We start from the raw sequence: 23,192 nt of genomic DNA on the forward strand, positions 1-23,192 counted from the left end.
CCACCACCACCACCACCACCAACGCCACCGTATGAGCCCCGTCCGTGTGAAGAGGAGACGCGCAACATGCTCCGTCCACCAGCGGCGGCCCCGCTGATGTGGCGACGTTACCGCCCGCTATCGATTTTCCCGGTCCCGCGAATCCAACAGTTGTGCGTGGGCGCCATCCCCTCCGACCTTCTACCCCTTGCGGCCCACGCGATCCGAAAGTGAGATAGCGCCACCACCGCACCATCATCCCCCACCCTACACCCACGACCCACTGACGGCACCCCCACACCCATCAGCATATTTTATCTGCAGCCCACGCGACGGGTGCGCTCTCTGCAGATCAGCCCTCCGACGACCCGAATCCATGTAACAATATGGATCATACGCATATGGGTATTTGCGCGAAGTAGCTGACCACGTTTAAGTTCTGTTCGAGTCGAGGCGTTCTGCAGGTTGGTTTCCTGCGCGAACGGTGACGCGTTCTCGTGCAGGTGGTTCTGTCGACAAGGAGTAACTGTAAGTAAAATCGTCTGACCGAATTTCCACTTGACTTTAACTGTTTTGATCGTATTTCATATTATTTGTGTCCTTCATTTACTCCACCCCGCCGCGATGTTACCACGTTCAACCCTCCGCCGATGCCATCACTGCCGCATATGCATAATATATTACGATTATAATGTGCAGCACAGTCGAGTCCGCATCATTGTTATAAAATGTTTTAAGTCCAATCCGACACATTACATTAGTTGTACGTTTGTATGCATATCATACTGTTCGTATCACATTGTATTCGTTCATAATAGGTATATTGTTTGGGGATACCGAAAAATATGATAGTTTTTAAATTGCTATACTCGACAAATACCTTCTGAAATTCCAAATTTAATGTGATAACATAATATATAAATAATATTGTTGTGGGCATACAAAATCAAATTCAATATTATATTATAATATGTAAAAACCGGAACGCTATACTTTCCATCATCTGTATAACCGTATAGGTATATATATTTTAACAGCTACCTAGTGTAATAATATATTATACGCATTAGCGTTATACACCGGACCCGTTATAAACCAAAAACCAAAACCAAAATTCCTACATCCCCGCTACCTACTCACCCTGTCCACTTACTACCGGTATACTGTCTACTTAGATTCGAGATCATGCGCACGCACACTCTGCAATGACATACCAACGTTTGACGCGATTTGCCTACACTCTACTCCTTGAACAATTTTCATCGCTTTAATATTTTCAACAGATATTTGATATATTATCATAGTCGTCGAAATCAGAACTGTAATAATACAATTTTTTTTACGCGTCAATAATATAAAGGAATAATAATTGTGTATTGGATGTGATATATTTTGTATCCTATACACAGTTCATTGCCTGGGTCACAGCATAATATGAATAATGTGAACCTTAGACATATGCGTACAGATGGCTTTTGGAGAGTGTCCAATCGATTATTGTATTCTGTGGTCCATCGTTCAAACATCTGTTTATCTGATGCGCGTGCGGTAATAACCACGCGATAACCTACAGCGCTAAACCCGAATGAGATTGCGGGAAGGTGACGTAATGCGAACACATTGGGGGGTGGGTGTATTTCCCCCTACAAAAATATAATAAACCTGCAGGACTTTAAATGATTTAAAAAATGATTTGCTTTCCATAAGCGCTTCTAATATAATATATTTATCGTTACGGACTTGACCTATCCAATGCTTCAAAAAGTGAGCTTCTCACATATTATATTATTATTATTTAATTGCCACACAAATTCGAATACCGTAGATACTTTTTTACCAAATATTTTTTTGAGATGACTCTTTTTGAGCTATTTATAGATATTTTCAAATTGTTTTTATTATAAATATTGAAAAAATATATTGCTTCTTCAAAAACCTCAACAATGTAATAGATGGTTCCTCATAAGCTGTTATAATAGCAGTTCAAAAATATACATAGGCACAATTTTTTTTGTATCCCACCTGCACCGAAAATGTATAGTTTTCGATGACGGTTGAAGCGTTGGAAAGCGACCTTTTTCTGTCTAGTGGGCAGTAAAGTGGGAATCCCAAAAAGTGCCAAGGGGTAAAGTGAAATCCTCAAAAGTGCTGGGCGTATACAAGGAGTGACGTGGGGGTCAGATTCCCTCCGATTGACTTTGGAATGGATAATCTTCCATATTGTGTTTGATGTACGTTTTGAACCAATTCAAATTATATTCATTGTTTCTTATTGTTAAATATTTTTCTACATAAGTTAAAAATTTGGAGTGGGTGGAGGATTTTTCAATTTTCCCCTCCCATTTAGCTATGTCATTTTCTGTTTTGATCCCCCCCTCAGAAATCATGTATACGCCACTGGGCGTATACCCGGCACAACCAGATACTGAAATCTAAGCCACAGTGCTTACAAAACATAAGTTTTTAGTTTCATCTAATATTCATATTATTATAACCTCCTTGCATGACACATAAACATTTTTCTTTAATGAAATGATTTCGTAGAATAGTCTGATCGTTGCATAGAATATCCCTGCATAGTACGCATTACTTTACCTTCGTCCGCAACTGAAATAACTCACTTCCCGGCTCCCGCCCTTGCCACACAATATACTATTTCATAAACATTTAAAGTTCAAATTTTAACAACACTCATAAAATTACGAAAATTTGTAAATTATTTTATATATAAAAATGTATAAATTATTCAATTTTTATATCAAAGGATTGAAATTTTAAAACAAAGTTTCTCATAATTAGTTCAAACTGCAACCTAAAAATCTAAAAAATTTTTTTTTGAATATGTACATTAAGTACTAAGATATTAAAAATATTATTTACTGAAAGAAAAAAGTTAGTTAGAGCTGGTAAAAAAAAGTTGCTTATTGGGGAAACTATGGTGTAAATCCGACCCTGAATAATATGTGTAAAATAATGGTATTGTCCGAGTTGCGGTCGCAATAGACGAATTGCGGTCTTAATAATATTGAAGGTAAAATTAACGTCTTAATTGCGGTCAGTATCCGGTTATCGATTATCCGATGAGCTCTTATCCAATTTTCGATAATATGCGATGTTGCCAAAATTTTGTAATTTATTATTTTCAACGTCCATTTCAATGCCCCCCCCCACTTTCGAAATTTGAACTTCTGACCACTCCAAACGTTTGTGCATCGTTTGTGCAGAAATGTGCACCAAGTCCAATCGTTTGTGCATAAAAACTGAAAGCTCTATCCCTAAAACAAAATGGGAGGCCATTGAAACGGTAGCCCCCCACATTAAATATTTGGATTTTTGAATGTGCCAAACGTTTGTGCATCGTCTGTGCAGAAATGTGCACAAGGTCCCGACGTTTGTGCACAAAAACTCCCAGCGCTATCCAAAAAACAAAGTGAGGGGTATTAACACAAGGGTCCCCCTTTTTTGAAATTTTAAATATTTGTCATATTAATAAATGTTGTTAACGTACCTAATAGGTTTAATAGAATTTTACTATTGTCATGTAAACGTATGACAAATAAAATCTTCAAATATTTTTAATTTATCAAGAAAGCATTATCTTGTTCTAATGTTTTTGATTTCAAAATTGTATGAATAAATACAGTTTTTTCTTTATGCATTTCTTTACTTTATATTTTATGTTCAAAATTTGTATTTTGACCGTTTCATTTTTGTATTTAGCATAATAATATGTAACTATGTCAATATTTAAAACATAATAATTATTAATCATATTTTTTTACCGCAACTAGGATTTTTACCTATTTTGATATTTAACCTGTTTTGATCCCGACCGCAACTCGGATTTTTTTTTTTACCTGTTATAATCTCGACCGCAACTCGGTATCAACCAAAATAATATATTTTTTCAACGTACCATTTAAAAGACTATAGTCGTCTTCATCCACTGTCCATTTTCCTAAAAAAAAATAAAAAAGTAAATAAATCTTTAAATTTTCCTCCACTTGCCAATTTCTTCCAATAAGGAATTAAGAATAAAAATAATGTTTATGTTTAACACAAATTTAATACTTATTAATATAGTTAGATATAACTAATAAACATTAAAAAAAAAAATTGACCAATAAATTATTAACAATATTATGTAATAACCTATATATTATTATAATTACTTTACTTTTTATATTACATAATTTGAAATTTATAAATTTCATTGACGATTCTCTGTCTTGAATTTGTTTCACAATATTGAACCACATAAATATATTTGGTTTTTTTTTATACGAATATCGGCTAAATATTTAAATGTTTTAAGGAAAATGGACATAATTTTAGTCCAAAAAAATGTTTGTAGGAAAATAGGAACAAACTATATTTTTTATTTCGGAGCAAAATGGACAGGGATGAAAACAATCTCATTTTTGAAGGAAAATGGACCCGCCCATTTAAAATATTACCTATTACTGTTTTGAGATCTCTCACATCTTTAATGGCGCTTAAACAAATGGTTTCCAATGGACATTATGATTAATAAATAATTACCTTTTCAGGTGTACTTAATAGGTACTTGGAAACTGATACTTAATATAAAATGGCAAAAGCACTTGACGGAAATATGGTCTTGAGTCACATCAAGCATCGTCACCATGAATCATCATATTCAAAACTGGATGAATTTCGCAAGTAAGATAACACATGGAAGTAAAATATTTAGACTTTTATGACATGATGATATTTTGTTTGTTTAGAGGTGATATAGAGTGGGACGTTACTTTAAAGTCGACAGACGGAAAAGAAATACATGCTCACAAATGTGTGTTGGCATCCCAGAGTGAATATTTTGAACGTATGTTCATTGGGGGATTCAAAGAGACCACTCAAGATGTTATCCAAATCAATGATATTAGCAGTGATGTTTTGAAAATTGTAATCGATTTTATGTACACGGGTGAATTGGTTCCGATCGAAGAGGATAACGTAGAAGTAATGATTTTTTTTTCAACTCGACGAATATCATTTATTCTATAATATACCGTAAATGCTTAATGCTATAAACGTTTTATTTTTAAAGGAAATGTTGAACGCAGCTGATATGTTTCAATTGGAAGATATTCGAGATGCATGTCTTAAATACTATGTGTGTGTGGTGCATGACAAAAATTGTTTGGAGTTCAAAGAAACAGCCGATTTAAGAGCGATGACTACATTGTCTGAAATATGTTTAAATTATGCTCTACAACGTTTTCTGTTAGTTGATGTATCATATTATTATGTTTTTGTAGAAAATGTAGGGCATGGATTAAAATTCTCTAAAAAGTGCGAAAAATGCTTTAAAAGTCGATTTAATATGAATAATTGTAATTGCCATAAATAGTTTTAATATTTAAAATGTATCGTGTGACTAAACAGCATTTTAATAATACATTTTCAATAACGAGATCGTTTAACATGTTACATAATTTAACTGCGAATAAATGTCGGTCGCAATAAAAATGTTATAGTCCATCTCGTTCTCGATTTGAACTTATGAATACTATATAATTGAGATTAATTTTTCCTAAGTACTTATTTGACGTAACACCGAAAAAATCGATCTAAGGGTACGTACCAATCACCAATGTTTAGTCTGGAAACTTCCTATATATGAAATATCACTGTCTTAGGTACGAATTGCAAAAAAGCCCATTCGGTTGTATAAAAGCCTTATTATTCATATCAAAAAACTTAAAAAAATTCAAATTTATGAATTAAATTTTGTTCGTGAACAACAATGTTTTAGAACACTTCGAACAAAATTATTATTGCAATCCATCTGTTCAACCATGCCCTAATTATTTTATTACACATTCATGTTGATGTATACAATTTAAATTTATTTCGTAGCCATATAGCCGAACATCAATCTTTTTTGGATGCCGACGTAACGCACATAATGCAATTGTTAAAGAGCGATAATTTGCATGTAACAAATGAAGAACCAGTTCGTATACTCTTATTAAAATAAAATCAATACAATATTTCATAGGCGGCATCTTTGGGGTACAGGAAAATCATCAATTCCAATCATAACAGCTGTCAACATTATTAATAGGAACTATTTTCTTAATAACTGGCACGTTTATTATTGATTAATGTGATAAAATAAAAATATTTTTAAACATTTTTAATGACCTATCCTGAAATCATGGAATAATATTTAAGGTGTGATAAACATATTTAATATTTTTTTTTTATTGAAAACATTGAAGCTTGAAATAAAGTAAAATGTTAGGGGGACGGAGCCCCGCACGTAGACTGTGGTAAATGTATGACACCTATATTAGTGCCACCTAGTGCCGCCTATGGCAATATTATTGGTACATTTTTATTACTATCATAAGTACCTATGTAATTTAATGAAAAAACTAAACATTTTTCAGGTGTATAGAGCTATCATGAAATGGGTGAAATACGATGAAACTAAGCGAAAACATTTATTGCCAGATTTGTTGGCAAATGTTAGGCTAGTATTTACTTCGAAAGATTTTCTGGTTCAAGAAGTTATATCAGATCCACTCATTTCTTCTAACCCTGAATGTGAGTTCAAGCTGATTTTACAAATCAATTAAACAATTATAGTATATAATAATAATATAATATTATCATATATAAAAATATGTAAAATGATCATGTTAACTATTTAGGTTGGAAAATTGTCAAAAAAGTAATCGTTCATTTTAATTACAAATACGGAGATTCATTGTCAAAGATAATTACAAATGCGAAACCAAGGGTAAATACCAAGAAGGTAATTATAAAAATACTGTATGAATATTACCTTACTGGATGTAGAATACAGATTGATTAATAATAATTTTAATTTTACAAATTTGTATGAAATCACGTTACCCTCCTTTTATGTACCTATACTCACGTATACAACCAACAAATTCAAACAAAACCACTAATTATTTTGTAGAAGACATGTAGGCTGACAGATAGGCCATCTCCGCTCGAAATCGTCTTTCTTCGTACCTATATAATGATTTAACATTGAGTTCAAATTCAACATAATTTCCATCAAAATTGTAGTCGGTGACCTACAACTCAATGACGAGGTGCACTCAGTACACCAGGGGCGTGCTCAGCCTCGTACACCCATACTACCATTATACAGCAGAGTGACCCCAGTTTTTAGTTACCTCTATAAATAAAGATTTTTACAATATTTATTTATTCATTTATCTCATACATTTTTGTATTGTAAATTGAACAGTTAACCATTGATGAGATGAGGCATCTACGATATTATAATTGTTCGGACTCACCAGATTTTTCAGAAAGAGGACCAATAAACCTTCTTGATTATTTGAAAGATTTCGATTTCAATCATCATTTCCCACAAATCGAATGGAATCAATATATGAATGAAAATAATTTTCTCACACGATTTAGCGAAATATGGAGAGGAATTAATGATGGTACTACTGATGATGACGATGAAGAAAGTATTGGCTAGTATGGACATAATTTTCTACTCAATAAATAAAAACAAATGTTTGATATTAAATTTAAAACTTTAAATGAACAATTATTACTGTACAATACAATACAATACACCTAGTATAGAACTATAAAATGTGTGAAAAATTAAAATTATAAGCATAGACCTTATGTCCTTATCTTATCTGTCCAAGTAGATTATATACTAAATATTTATAGTAAATAATATAATATAAATTATATTATAATAGCGCCGAACGGGACCGATGTATCCTTTCTTACGTAGGTACCTAATACGTGTATAATAAATTACTATTTGTTTATGGAAAGTTTAGGTATTACAGTATATTTACCTACTATATACGTCATAATGTATTAGTATTTTTATATATGTCAGCAAGCATACAATAATTTTTGGACCTTGATTGTTGGATACATCAATCAAACATCACTATTTATTAATTAGTAATTAAAAATAACTTTAGAAAACAAATTTTAAATAAAAAAGATCCTTCGATAAAAAATCGTAGGCACATATCTGACCAATGAATATAATAGAAATTAGAAACACGATTTACATAAAAATTCAATGAACTAAATGCTCATCTGCCATTTGTGTATTTAATAATATGTTCCATAAATGATTTTCAATCACACATAATAGTGGGTACTTATGTGGTGTTGTATTTAAAAAATTTTAAAAAATACAAAATTATCCACGCTCTGAACTGTTACAAAGTTACCTTTGAAGTATTGATTATATTGAATATAATGATTCATTATACTGTTTACAAATTTAATATTTTTAAGTTTAATATGTTTATATGTGTTTGCTTAACATTTACGATTTTTACGATTTATACAAACAAAAATATATTATAAATTATAATACAATTTATCATCATAGCTAGTGTTGTTATTAAGTCTCAAAGCCATATTATATTATTATATACTTATATACATATATGTATTATGTTATTATTATATTTTAAAATATTTATTCATTATACATCATTTTCATACTCAACCTTAAAATTATGAATACATTCAATTGTTTTTTTAAGGTGTATATTTATCAGTTAAGTATTTAAATTTTAAGTATCATGAAAAAATATTTTTTTTTGTTGAAAAATTTTACCTGCACCGTTAATAACGAATAAGGGAATACAAAATATGATACCGCTTAGTCTTATTGCATTATATTTTGTGGAAGGTAACAATTATTATTTATATAATGTATAAGAGTGTCGCATTTACTATTATTAAAGTATACAAATATGACTGTACATTTGTTTACTAATATTGTTATTCTTCTGTACCTAATACCTATATTCATATTCTCCATGAGTTTTATTACGATTTCGTCAGAAATTGTGTACCTGCTTTAGAGATATAGAAGCATTAATCTATGAGCGTTTACGGTTTGTAAGTTAATTACACTATATTTTACAAAATATCCAATAATAACACCGATTACAATAAACCTTTGGATTCACCCACAAAGAGAATACAATATATATGTGTACAGTGAAATTAATTGTCTATACCGTTTTATAGTCAACACAATGTGGAGAGCAAATTTGAAATATATAAATAATATATTATTATCATATCTTTTGTAGGTATTTTACATAAATCGTGCGTAAACCATCGTAGGATGTAATATAGCCAAATATTATACTACATACTATCCAATAGTACCCAGCTAGGTAGTTATTGTATCTCACTGGCTCTCATAGAGCAATTAATTTTGACTCAACGACAATAAATAGACAAATTTCTTAATGAGAAAAAAATACTTAAATATTCGGTTTTAAAATAGCACTCTAATTTTTTGTTCAGTGAATAAAATGGAAAGTTAATTTAACGACATATTATGTACACAATTGTCTTAATAATACCTGGCTGAATAATGATTATTATGCTGAACACCGGTTTTTGAGTCTTTCTATACTTCTATATATAATATATGCTGGTCATAAGTTATAGGTAGGTATAGGTACCCCAAAAATTGTGTATCTCATAAAAATTAAAACAGTGTAACGCTTTTAACGGACAAGATGATCACTATCGATAAATCGCCAAACTATTTAATATATACCTCTATACCTACACGGTTTCACTGAGAAAATCTAGGTATACTTAATACTTATTATACATATAGTTACATGGATAAAAACAGTTACAACTGCACAACGCCAATATAGTACATTGATAATATTTTGATCACATCGTACCTACCCCTATATAGGTTATATTGCTACAACATACAAGCTATATATACAGAGTGATTTTTTTAAGCATGTTCAATTTCCCTCTAATAGTGTACATTTATTCAAATTTTCATTTTTAGAATTTTTTAGCGGATGCTATACACCGGCATGTGTTTTTTTCCGTCTTACAAATGTAAAACATTGCAAAAACTGTTTTGCGCGGGTAAGAGCCACTCAGCCTTTAGTCCAAGCTAAGCAACCAAATGTTCCTCACTATAAAGAAAAGAAAATTTACTGTCAACGTCGTTTTTATTTTTTCGAAATCAGAACTCAAATAAAAGTTATTCAAATTTAAAAACTAATTATTTTTGATTTTTTTAAACTTTGATAACATTTTTAGTCATATTAAGCAAGTATACCTACCGAAAGATATATTTCCAAAATCTCTGATATTTTTTGTACTACTTAAGGAGTGTACTGTGGCGATACAAACTTCTGTTTTTCAAATAATTATTAATTACGGTAACATAATTAATGGTATTGCCAAAAAATACCATTAATATATATTGAGGTTTTTGGCCACGTGAACGTAAAACGTAAAAGTTTACCAGTGTGGTGATATTTCTCTTATCCAAAAGTTAATGAGTAATGATCGAAAAAAAAATTTAAAACACACATGTACACGCATTATTGTAAAATAGAATATAAATATACATTTATCGCCTCATCTGAAGTCTTATTTTTACATAAGAATCAAAAAATAGGCAAAAAACTTTAAAAGGTTTACAAAACTTACAAGGCTTACAAAAAGGTTATCCCCTGAGGTTCTGCCCACCTAATTGCTGGAAGCATTATCACGGCATTGCATTTCAGAACACGGGAGACACGTTGTTTAATTTATATAATATTACAGTTTAATTTTCTGTCTGAGTATGTTTTATTTATGCATTTTTAGTAGGCGTGTATACTTTTTTTGAAAGGGGACAGTTTGAACTTTGAAGGGGTGGGTGGTTAAAAAAATAGTAGACAATATGCCAAAAAAATCTGAGCACGCCTACGGTTATTTCAAAGTAGGTACGTGAATTTGTTCATTTGAAAAAAAAACATGAACGTCAACGTGAAAACTTGGAACAATTTTAATAATAAAATAAACAATCTGCAGATGATTAATTCATTACCCGTGCCAACAATTAAGGTCGATGGCAAATCATATGCTCTTAATTTTGTAATTTGCCATCATCTATGACTCTTGAGACTTGATTACACATCAATTATTAAACATAATAATAAAATATGGGTTAGATGTAACGATATGTCTTTAAGTATGGATCGCTGGCCTCGTAGAGGAAAATATGTTTACATTATATTTTTCGAAAAAAAGATATAACAACAGGAGGCCAACGATGCATGCTATATGGATTATTATTATTATTATAATTATATACAGTCAAATAACATCGCGACTTACTTCATAAAAAAAATATAGCTGATATCACACCAAAAACAAATCGCTATAACTCCGTATAAAAAAAAGCCAAGTTAAAAAAATAAATAAACTCAGTAATGATTAAACCTTTAAAAGACATAATATAATATGGAAACCAAGTAAAATGCCATTTTATAATATTTTTTTTTTTTTTTTTTTTTTTATTCATGGTACAGCATCAACTACTAGGTTATTAGCTTGCAACAAAATTGGTAGTTAGTACATAATAGAGTATAGTTTTACAATAAATTCTTAAATTAAATTATACATGTTAATTTGTTTTAAAAATATGATTATTTTGTTGGTGTTGTCATGTGTAGGGCTGAGGGCTTCAAAGAGGTTGTCGGGCATTTTTAGATTTTTTCTGATTTTATAATATTACAAATACCTATGATGACAAATAGGATCAATTGTAATGTTAAATACTTAGTCAACATATGTTTAACTATTTGGCAGGACGTAGAAGTATACTTGAATAAATACAATTAAGTAACCACTATAGTATTTTTCATAATTAATAATGTATAAACAATGTGTTGACTAAGTATTTAACATTATAATGTTATGTTATAACGAAGTGTTTTTGATGAGATTAATTATAACATTGTCATAATAAAAAAAGGTGGGTAAGTACTAAGTGAATGTCGCTCTGTTATACAGTAGGTTACAAGTGGGTCAGTGTAATGAATGGTGTTAAATTTGAATTCAATGATATAATATCATTATTGTATAAGAAAAACGATTCTGAGCGAAAACGGTAAGTCAGCCTATGATATTACTAAGGCCCGATTTCACCAACACAGTTAATCACGGTTAACGCTTAATCGGCTGATAACAGATATTTAACCAGCCAAATTCGGCCGATTAAAACTCCGGTTAACTTTAACCGTGATTAACTGTGTTGGTGAAATCGGCCCTAAGTATATTTAATGATATTATTGTGAATAAAGTAATTTATGTATAACATATTTACGTGGAGCCTTGTTTTAAATTTTCAATCCTTAGCTATAAAAGTTGAACATTTTATACATTTTTAACTACAAAATAATTATTAAATTTGAAATTTGAACTTTAAATGCTTATAAGAAAAATTGTGTCTGTGCATTTTTAATATTTTTCAACTGCTATTGTAAAAATATATCAGGAGCCTTGCATTAAATTTTCACGCTTTTTTACCCAAAAAATAAAACTTTATTGATATTTATAGAAAAAAAAACTATAAAAATTTCAAACTGACGATGTTCGTAAACAGCTCAATAAGAGTTAAATTATTTTCAAAATTGTATGGTAAGTCTATAGAAAATGCTAATATAAACATTCAGTGAAGTTTTCAAGGATCTAGTCATTCGTTTTATAATTACATTAAAATAAGAAAATCGTTACCTACATGAGAAATCGAGTGAATATCAAATGTTGTAAAAATATGAATTCCAAAGGCTCATAAAAATTTAATTTGACTTTCTTGTAGACATTTTATTTTTGATAAAGGTAGACAAACTTATGGATAATCTTGTATTACATTTTCAAATCTTAGATTTAAAAATAAAAATTTTTATGATTTCTCAACTCAAAATTTGCTAATTTTCGTGGTTTTCCGTATTTTGTCAAGATTTTAACTTTTAAATGCTTATAAATAAAAACTGTGACTAAGAATTTTTAATATTTTTCTAATATCATTGTAACAATATAGTAGGAGCCTTGTATTAGGTTTTTAAGCTTTTTTACCTGACAAAAAAAGTTTTCTTGACATCCATAGAAAAAAATACTAATAAAATTGAAAACTGAAAAAATGTTTCTAAACAGTTCAAAACAAATCAAAATATTTTTAAAATTTTATCGTGTATAAAAAATGCAAATATAAACAACCAGTGAAAATTTCATGTATATACGTTAATTTATTTTAGAGTTACCCCAAAAACCAAAATTTTCAGATTTTCTCAAAAACAGATTTTGCATAAAAATTCCCGTTTTTCCTTAATTTTTCTTGTTTTTTACGGCACTTTTGAAAATTACTGGAAAAATTTTACTTTTAACCCCCCAAAATATCAACTAGATTCACTTTCCTATCAGAAAAAAAACTGTTGAAGAAAATCTAAGCATATTTACTGTTCTAAAAGGGGACGACAGACACAAAAAAAAAACACACATGATTGTAAAATCAATACATTCATCGTTCCACTCAGAAATGGTCAGAATCTAAAAAAAAAAAAAAGTAAACGACTTATCAAAGAACAAGACAGTAGTGTTACCAGTTGTTGGTAGAGCCACTGTGTATAGAAATGTTGGTCACACCGTACGCTGCCCGCGTTTTCAATACCAACCATGATAGCCGAAGCCGATAAGAAGTCCGTCTACAAGTGATTAAAAAAGTAAAAAAACCACTAGGCTACACTGACCACGTGCTTAAGCTTGTAGCGTTTTGATAAAGGTTCAAGTGAACATTGAACAAAACAAATTTAAATAGTCAATACTTTTAGTACTTTTTTATCGCTGAAAACCTGAAAATGCTCTTAAGATATTATCGCGGTGAAGAAGGTACTCGGGTTTACACTTTAAAGGTAACGCAAACGTTTCTGTCACAGTAATTGCTTAGATTTGTTTACATTTAAATAGGAAGTCTAATGACTGGATGTAATAATTGTGGGTAACAGATTTGACTATTTCCTTCAAACCTTACAAATACGAATTATTTAAATTATACTATAACATAATGCATTTGTCAATTGACAAATCTAACCACTATTAACACTCGTAAAACTAGGCTTGATAATATTTTTTATAAATTAATTCTACAATTAATATTAAAATATTATATTTTCATTTATGAATAGAAAATGGATCCTTCTGGCAACCAAACTTTAAGCGCCCATCCAGGTGAGACTGCTACTATTATTATTACTTATTTTTTTTATTAAGAATCATATTTAATGACCTAAAATTATAGCACGATTTACACCAACTGATCAACATTCCAAAGAGCGGATTCGTATTAAGGAAAGATTTGGACTTCTGCCCACACAAAAACCAGCACCAGAATACTGAAATCCTACATTGACACACCGAGGAAAAAAATGAAAAAAAAATGAATTGAAAACCCAATTTGTCAACTTTAATTCAATAAAATAAATAATTTTTTATCATATAACATTATCACAGTTTGTTTTCAATTAAACCTATAACACACAAGAAATGTAAATTTTATGAATGTAACGAGTGCTTCAAAGTTTTAAATTAACAATAATCAAAGTTTAAAATAACAATAGGTATACTAAATTGTATACTTACAACTAGAATAGAAACAATTAAAAGTTATAAATTTCAGCAAACTTTTGCATTGATTTGGAATTTAGTTTATGGGTTACATCTAAAATGAGACTGAAAGCTTTTAAATACCTCAATCTATTAAAGATAGGTGTTAATGTAACATTTTTATTTTTTTCTCTGTATACAAGACCTCTGCGGTATGATTGAAGTGATTTTGATATGTTTGCATCGCAGTCAAGTTTAATATCTCGAAGACAGTAATGTAGTTGTTTGTTGTAATCCTAAAAACATAAATTATATATTACCTACTATATACATTTTAATTAATTAATTCAATACTACCTCAGAAGAATCCCATACTGTACATAGGCCAACCATAGCTTGTAACCGAGTCTCTAGTAATAGATTAGATAGAATAAACTGAGACAAATTATTGGACGTTAGTTCAGTATTATATGGAAATACATAACTTTCAGCTTTTCTATATAAACCAAAAAGAAAAATTACATTATACAATTAGTTAAAAAAAAAGTTTTTTATAAATATTATGATTACTAATATTATTACTTTTTAGCAGGAAAAATTATAATTGAAGGATATGTTTGTACAGTCAAATGCCAACTTAAATCATTGTCGCTAGCATTGAAGCGGAAAAATTTTAGATCTTTGACATTTCGCATTAAACGAGCAACACTTAACAGCACATGTGCAACAACTTGACAATACGCACAAAATGGAGTGTAAAAGTATACTACAACATTCTATAAGAAAAAAAAAACATTACAATTTATTTTAATATTTACAATTGGTAAACATTACGTCAGTGTTGTTGAAAACTGCATCATTAAATGTTTTGGAATTTAATGTTTCAATGAAGACTGTTTCTTTGCCTTTTCCTTTTCCTTGATATAAATGAAAGTTAATATCAAGATCATCTGAAGACCGTAAATGTCGTTTTGCTCGATTTTCAAGAAAATCTATCAGTAGTTGAGTCATTGTATCTTTTGTAACATGACTAGACTTTGGTAATGTATGCACCATTTCTGACTAGAAAAAAAAACATGACAATTGAAAACTAGTAAAAGTCAATGTGGTTTATTAAAACCAAAAAGCATTTATGAGTGAGAAAACAAAACATGAAGTATTTCATAAGTTGAGAGGACGTTGTACCCGCATGTGTTGTTTCGCATGCAAGACATGTTATGTCCACACGTAACGGTTTTTAACAATATTTAATTTTCTTAGTGATTTATGAGTACAAAAAATATTAATATTTGAAAATGATCTTCACTTAAAAATTTAAATATCATAAAAACCAAAGAGAGAACACAAATAATGTTCTTACATTAAAGTTTGATAATAAGTTAATTCACTCTAATATTTAAGGTAAGAATACAAAATTGAAACTGCTGGACGTACATTTTAGTATATTATGCATTGGTAAGACAACATATGCGGGTGTGACATCCTCTTAAGAATGTAATTACATTTTTTTGGATTAAAATATTAATCAAAGTATAACTATAGGATTATCTAGATAAAAGAATTTTTGTTTTATATTTTTTGATTAATATTGAAATAAATTGATAGACCGTATAGTATACCAGTTCACAAAAATATCTAGGAAATTAGCTGCAGTTATATCTATTATAAAAATATAAAACTGAAAATTATCAATCTTATATTATAACCATTTTTTAACCACTTTCAAATAATTAAAACCTAATCTAGATAGGTATAAAGAAATGTTTAAATCATTGGCGACCTAAACCTCCATTCAGTCATCCAGGAATACAAATAATTTTATTGCTATATGCAATGAAAAATAAGCTTATAAGATAAGTACACATGAAAAATTCCAACAGCACACACACATAAATGACAATAAACATTCCCATTCTATAGAAAACTAACTTAACAAACCAACTTTGCCAATGCCTTTCTGAATTTAAACAAATAATTTTTATAGTTAAAAAATCTCTTAACAAAAAAGCATTCGGACATAATCAATATTATCATAAAAACCTACAAAAAAAGGACATATTATTTTAAATACACACTTATAAAGCTTCTCTGACCTAGTTCTCTTATTTCCCCCCATTATGGAAGAAAAATACATAATTCCAATTTTAAATCCAAACAAACCTCCTACGTTCTATATATATCATAATATAGCCCCAAAGCCTCCCTAAATTTTACAAACTATTGGAAAAATTAATTGTTAAAAAGATCTACTCCATTTTAATAAGAAATAATACACAATTTGGTTTAAAATATAAACATTAAACCATACACATTGCAATTTTTTTTATTTCATCACGTCATCCATCGAAAAAAAAATACTACTGCTCTGTTTTTTTAGATGTAGCTTAGGAATTTGTTCATATCTGACTCACTGTTTTACTCGACAAACTCAAAATTCTTAAGAATCTAGATCAGCAGTTCTTAACCTGTGGTCCCCGGCCCCCTTGGGGTCAGCGATACTCATGTCGGGGGTCCGCGGCAGCCTTAAAACATAATATACGTCAATAAGTGACATGTGTGCATGCGTATTATTACAATATTGTTGGATTATTATTATTTTTTTCATAATATATAATATGTAGATTCTACACCAAATAATTGTATTATTAATACAATTTATTAAGTTATCAGTTGTTCATGCGTACAGCACTGTAGTATCGGCAGTCCTATATTTACTGTCACAAAGCGCAATTGATCGATCGTACTCAATTTTAGTTTTATATTACATTTTTATAAAAATTAATTGTAGTGAAAATAATTATAAATGTGTATGTTTTGTTATGTCTACTTATGTAATTTGTAAAATAAAACAATTATTATAATTTTGGTTATGATGACATGAAATATTTTGTAAAAAAAAAGTTTTCGAAAAAAATTTGGTAAGGAGGTCCGCGATTTCTAAAAATCTTTCATCAGGGGTCCGTGATCTACAAAAAGTTAAGTACCGCTGATCTAGATCATTCTATCTTTATTTAAAAATCAAATTCAATTTTTTAAAGTATCTTTGCACCAACTCTTCAATATTTACACTTAGATATTCTACAAAAAATATCTTGAATGTATAGACTACTAACATATGAACTCACATTAAAACAAACAGAAAATCACAATACAGACTTCATCAACCTTTATTAAAATCCAAACAAGCACAGCGAAAGAAAAAAATTATAATATACAAACTACCAATCTCTCTTTTGGAATTTTATAAAACTCAATTAGCATTCAAAAACTCAAATACAAAAATGATATAGTCCTAATGAATATTCTTTAGAACCAATGCTTTATAGCATGTTATTAATAATTGAACCCTTCATAATAACCATCAAGCATCTAAACTCTCATCATGTGAAACTCATTTCATATAAAATTAGTTTCTTTTTATCAAATTTACTTAGGTATGTATTATATTACTTAAGGTATTATAAATAAATAAATAAAAAAAATGTTTATGATTTATGAAGAAATAGTTTTTTTTTATAAGAAATATACAATCTATACTAGGTACTTCGTATAAAAGGTATATGTGATAAGTGACTTCAAAAATAACATGGTAGACGTGATTAAGTAGTAACGTACTAGTGACTTTTTGCTTGAAGGAGTTTTTTCAATAAAATTTTTTAGAGCATATTTGAACTTTATAATGCATATAATTCAAGCATTTTTGGTTGTGGCAGTTAGTGCATATTTTAATATTTTATATATAAATCTACATTCTACATATTATTCCATATTAATTCATAATTAATATTATTTTCATTTCATTTAAGTTATAATATGTGAATGTGATTAATCTCTAGTATACAATATTTGTATAAATAAATATGTTGTTCCCAATTTAATCATGAAATTAATATTTCAATAAAACAAATAGATCTATTGCAGCAGTAGAAGAAAAATAATGTAATAAAAGTGGGACTTAAAATATTAAAGGCACTCGATTCCCTTCAATCACATTGACACATGTTGGGTATTTTGTGATATGAAATTTATAAGAAATTCTAAATACAGATTACAAAGTTTAGTTTGCACCACGCTTGCTGAAATTAATTTTAAGATTGTTGAAAATTTATTATAAGTTGTTTTTCCTTATGATTAAATAAATTATTAATAAATCACAAAAATTATTTCAATCTATATAGGTATAAAAATTATTATAGTATCTTACCAAAAAAGGGTTCACAGAAAAAAGAATCTTCTCTTTCAGATTTAATTTATATGAACTATTTTTTTTTTACCCATTAGCAAGCGTTTTCACTTATATTTAAAGAGGAAACCTCCGAAGAGCGGACACCTACATGACCAAATTAATTTTAATTTGAAAACAATAAATATGATTAAATTAATCATAAAATAAATATAAAAAGTAATAATTTTTTTCAAACATATCATAAAATATTGAAATTGCACTGCACATAAGAAAAAAAAATGGATTAATTTCTCATGAAAAACTTCTATGAAACCCTAATATTTACTTCAATTGAAAATCAGATACAAATATACAATCAATATAAGAGAGCACAAACCAATTGTATGTTTAATTTTTTTACATAATTTATACTCAACAATACCTTCATATCATAAATCACAACTGCAGTTTTTTCACGATAGTGATTTAAGTTTATGCCAAAAACTTTTGCGGTATGATAATGATGATTTGAATCCAAAGCTAGAAATGTCATACTTTTGTTTGCTAAACACGCTGATTTTAATGCATCAGTAGTGTTATATATAAAAGCTTCATCAGGTTTAGAAAATCTATAAAAAAAATTACATAAATAATAAGTTAAAACAAAAATATATTTTCAAAATTTAAAATTATAAGTAAACATGCATATAAAATATATAATATTATTGTGAGTATTATGATACTTGCCTAAAATATTTGTTGGCAAGTAAACTTCTGTAACATTCAGTTTCTTTCAATTGTTCAATAAAGTGTTCTGTACTCACATGATTTGATAAGTTAATTTTAGCTCTAATCAAATATAAAGATTAAAGGTGATTGTCTATATTATCAAATAGAATATCTTACATTTTCTTACTAGACTTATCCAAATCATTTGAACAATAACTTATTTTGTGGTCAAAAAATATACTTTTAGACATTTTACATAGAGCTTTATTAAGATAATTCATTTCCATGTTTGTGTTTAAATCAAAACTATCTTGATTTTCTACTTTTATTGTGGCATTATGTTTTTTAAGAATACCAGCCATTTTATCAGGATACTTATTCATTATTATCTCATGACATTGTTTCACATATTTTGGTCGTTCGTTATAAAAAGCTAAAAAATAAAATTATAATTCTTAGTTTAATATTTAAATTACAATATTAACCTAAAATAATATATTATAATTTAATTAGTAGAATTATTTACGTACATTTTATTTCTTTAATCAAATATTTCGCAATATACTTTGCTGGAATGGAAACTGTTTGGCAACTGAAGTATTCAATACTCAGTAATTGAAACTAAAACATAACATTTGCTTTATTATTAATCTACTAAACACTATTAAAACAATATTGATTACCATTGAATAAATTGGGTTAAAATTCAAATAAGGATTATGTGGTGTAAACAATAACATAGTAGGTCCATTTTTAAAACTATTATCTAGTATAAGAGATCTGCTGCGAGCAATAGAAGGTACCCATCGTGTTGTTAATCTGGTCTCTTGTATTACCCATTTTCCAAGTGTTTCATGATTCACAAATGATTCGTTAAAAGCCTTGACAAATTTAAGAACAATTTATATTTTATTTAAAACAATTGTATGCATAATATATTCTCTATTTTTAAATGTTGTCTAGTATATTCACCAATGTGTGGTTCCATAGGAGTAACTTAATTAATGGTTCATTACTACTTAATGGCCAAGTAGCAACACACCATTTGACATAAGTTTGCAATGGATCTGCTTTTAAATGATTAATTGCTGCATCCAAAACAATTTTGTATATGTCCCATCCTTGAGGAATTTTAAAATCGACTGATGCTACTAAAACATTCTGATAAGCAGACACTATAATAATATAATGTGTACTACTAATATACATAGATAATATGTACTTTTAGTAAATACTTACATGATATTGCTGATGTACTTTTAACAAATCTAATTTGCTATTTAATAATTTTACTGGGCGCTTCATAGTGTCTACAAAACGTGTTATATATGCTGCATCGTTTGGAGGTCCTGAATAATAAATCCCAACTTTGGTGTAATCGTAAGCAACTATCATAGGATATACTTTGTTGCCTTTAAGTACTTTACTGCAAATACTTTCAGGTTGCCAACAATTAATAGCAGCAAAATATACCTAAAATGAATAATACTGATTAACACACATCAAGTAAAAAAATATGTTTTATTAAAATATTTTAATTACTTCGTCTATGTTGTTTTCACAAGCCTCAATGAACGCTTCTTGGGAATCAATAGAATCAGCATCCCATGGAGCGTAGAACATTACAACTGCTACATCAGATAGGGTAGCTTTTTCTAATACAGCTTTTAAATTTCCTGTGTAGAAATCCTCAACACACGAATTGGCACGAAAAAATGGTTTTGGTTTTGGGCCTTTGATGTCATAATCATTTTGTCTACAATTATGTCAATAAAAAAAAATCATCATGAAACAAATACAAATATGTTCCACAACTCTGTACTTATCCAACTTACATGTTTATTATTGTTGCGTATGTAGTGCACGTAACAAACAGCGCAAACAGCAACTCTTTCCCTAGCCGTCGGACGAACATCTTCAACTGCTTGTACCGATTGAACGGTTGATGCGTGGCCTCATCCGGCTGCTCCTTGATGGCTTCTTCTTCCACTACGGTTTTCATTATTCAACCTCATTGGATCCGCTGGATTTCAAGACTGTCAATTAACACACCGAGCGGCCAATACTGGTCGGCACCCGGTCCCTTGACTCGATGACTACGCTGACTCAGAATATACAGATGGATCTCAGCGGTAGATTTATTCGGTGAACAACACAAAGTCGAACGATAAATGACGGAACGAATAACTAATTTTCAAACCTAGGGTTTGATCTTATAAAGCATACGTATTACGTAATACGTGTATCATGATATTATATTTTGTAACGTAAGCTGAGCGGCAGAGCAGAACCGATAGGCGATGATTTTATGCCGTACGCCAAATAACTGTGATAATACAGAGTGTTATCACAGAAGTTATTCTGATAACGATTAACGGGTAACCGATAAGCAGTGGTCGTTGATCGCCACGATTTAAGATATTATTTTACCGATTCACCGCCTGAATAAAGTCGCCTATAAATTCACAGCCACATTTGAATTTGAAATTTGAATATTATTGCATATTTCGTCATATCTTATGAAAAATGCATATTTGAACAATTTTTAAAATGTGTGATATATTTTAAGTAATTTTGGGAAATTTTCTTCTACTTATTTACATATAATTATGAAACATTAATTATTAAAATATTATTATATTAAAATAATCAGTATTATTCAAAACACATTTTCCACTGTAAAAAAAAAAATCGCAATAATGATGTTAAAAAATGATACATAAAATTGCGGTGCTGATATTATAATAATATACGAAGGAAAATTTTAACAAAAAAATGTGGAACGCTTCACGATTTTGCGTGTCATCCTTGCGCAGGGGCCATGCTAATCTTCTCTGTATCGTTCCAATTTTAGTATATGTACTGCCGAAGCAAGTACATTGGCTACAGTCGTTTCACCAGTATATATAGTACACGTTCTAAACATGTCATCACTTGTGAGAGAGAGTCTCACTCGTTCTGTGAATACCGGATTATCCCGATGTACGCATCGCGTACAGACTCTCGTCGATAGATCGCAGCACCGTGATGCCTCTTCATACCGATTATTGTTGTTTACTTTGTTAAAATATTTTTTTTTTCTCTAACAGTAAATACTAACTTGTTAATTTAAATTAAATTAAGATTATTTATATTTTATACTGCAAATTATTTAAATTATTAATAAAAACGGGTGTGGTATTTTTCTATATTATTTGGAATTTCTCTTCATCTGAAAACTAAACAACGATAATGGTTTACACTACTTTACAGCTTACTGAATGCTGATAAATATTGAACAATTATTATTAATTGTTATTTTGGTTCCTCGATTTGAAAACGTCTTAAAAATGTACGAAATCCTAAATAATATCTGATCTAATAGTTCAAAATTTCCCAATTAGGTATGCATAATAGTGATAATACACTTTTGAACTAATACAAAATCGTTAGGTTATGAAACAAATTTTTGTATAAACTAGCAATTTTTTGAGCAACCAATAAAAATATGAAAATAGGTACAATAATGTCGGCCCTATAGGTTTCGCTCCACGTTAAGTCCAGCTCTAGTGCTAGTTGTGCTATCGCTTTCAAAGTTCATTATTCAACTAAATGTTGAATCAGGCCATCAGGGATCTATTTGGTTAGTTTCAGTTAGGGTCAAATCGACCTATTTGGTTATGAATCGCGGAAATTTAACCCCTACCCCGACTGTTTTCAGTGTAGTAAGATATTTCCCCCCCATTTTTTTTAAAGTTTACAATTTAATAATTTTATTTTGTTATTTTACTATTTAATATTAAATTATTTTTTTACCAGCAATTGTCTAATATTTTCATAAATATAATAAATTACAGATGTATATTTTAGATCAACTGAACTACTTAAATCAAATTCAAAAGCAAATATT

General features: G+C 29.3%; 3 protein-coding genes and 1 non-coding gene across 5 annotated transcripts; 2 read left to right on the forward strand and 2 right to left on the reverse strand.

Moving 5' to 3' along the window:
* Window positions 1-55: 55 nt before the first annotated feature.
* LOC132939973 (kelch-like protein 17) lies at window positions 56-8,747 on the forward strand. 2 transcript variants are annotated; one of them, XM_061007423.1, is made up of 8 exons: window positions 56-507; window positions 4,530-4,662; window positions 4,728-4,962; window positions 5,051-5,226; window positions 5,863-5,959; window positions 6,399-6,555; window positions 6,663-6,766; window positions 7,290-7,464. In XM_061007423.1, the coding sequence occupies exons 2-8, from the start codon at window positions 4,571-4,573 to the stop codon at window positions 7,311-7,313; spliced, it is 885 nt and encodes a 294-aa protein (XP_060863406.1). In that variant the 5' UTR covers window positions 56-507; window positions 4,530-4,570; the 3' UTR covers window positions 7,314-7,464. The 2 variants fall into 2 exon arrangements, with proteins under 2 accessions (XP_060863406.1, XP_060863405.1); XM_061007422.1 differs by having other exon boundaries at window positions 59-507; window positions 7,235-8,747.
* A 4,775-nt stretch (window positions 8,748-13,522) lies between these two features.
* Window positions 13,523-14,307, forward strand: LOC132939373 (H/ACA ribonucleoprotein complex subunit 3). Its single transcript, XM_061006501.1, has 3 exons — window positions 13,523-13,718; window positions 13,992-14,034; window positions 14,105-14,307. The coding sequence occupies exons 1-3, from the start codon at window positions 13,665-13,667 to the stop codon at window positions 14,200-14,202; spliced, it is 195 nt and encodes a 64-aa protein (XP_060862484.1). The 5' UTR covers window positions 13,523-13,664; the 3' UTR covers window positions 14,203-14,307.
* Window positions 14,248-21,607, reverse strand: LOC132939371 (thioredoxin domain-containing protein 11). Its single transcript, XM_061006500.1, has 13 exons — window positions 21,139-21,607; window positions 20,846-21,059; window positions 20,543-20,776; window positions 20,276-20,464; window positions 19,987-20,184; window positions 19,834-19,924; window positions 19,481-19,736; window positions 19,322-19,423; window positions 19,017-19,203; window positions 15,244-15,471; window positions 14,992-15,185; window positions 14,767-14,905; window positions 14,248-14,705 (listed from the first exon to the last, which is right to left on the reverse strand). The coding sequence occupies exons 1-13, from the start codon at window positions 21,303-21,305 to the stop codon at window positions 14,463-14,465; spliced, it is 2,442 nt and encodes an 813-aa protein (XP_060862483.1). The 5' UTR covers window positions 21,306-21,607; the 3' UTR covers window positions 14,248-14,462.
* A 467-nt stretch (window positions 21,608-22,074) lies between these two features.
* On the reverse strand, window positions 22,075-22,181 carry LOC132939997 (U6 spliceosomal RNA). Its single transcript, XR_009664049.1, has one exon. It is a non-coding gene; the product is annotated as a U6 spliceosomal RNA (small nuclear RNA).
* Between the last annotated feature and the right edge of the window lie 1,011 nt (window positions 22,182-23,192).

This window comes from Metopolophium dirhodum, chromosome 2 (assembly GCF_019925205.1).
Source record: "Metopolophium dirhodum isolate CAU chromosome 2, ASM1992520v1, whole genome shotgun sequence".
Classification (NCBI taxonomy): Eukaryota; Metazoa; Arthropoda; class Insecta; order Hemiptera; family Aphididae; genus Metopolophium; species Metopolophium dirhodum.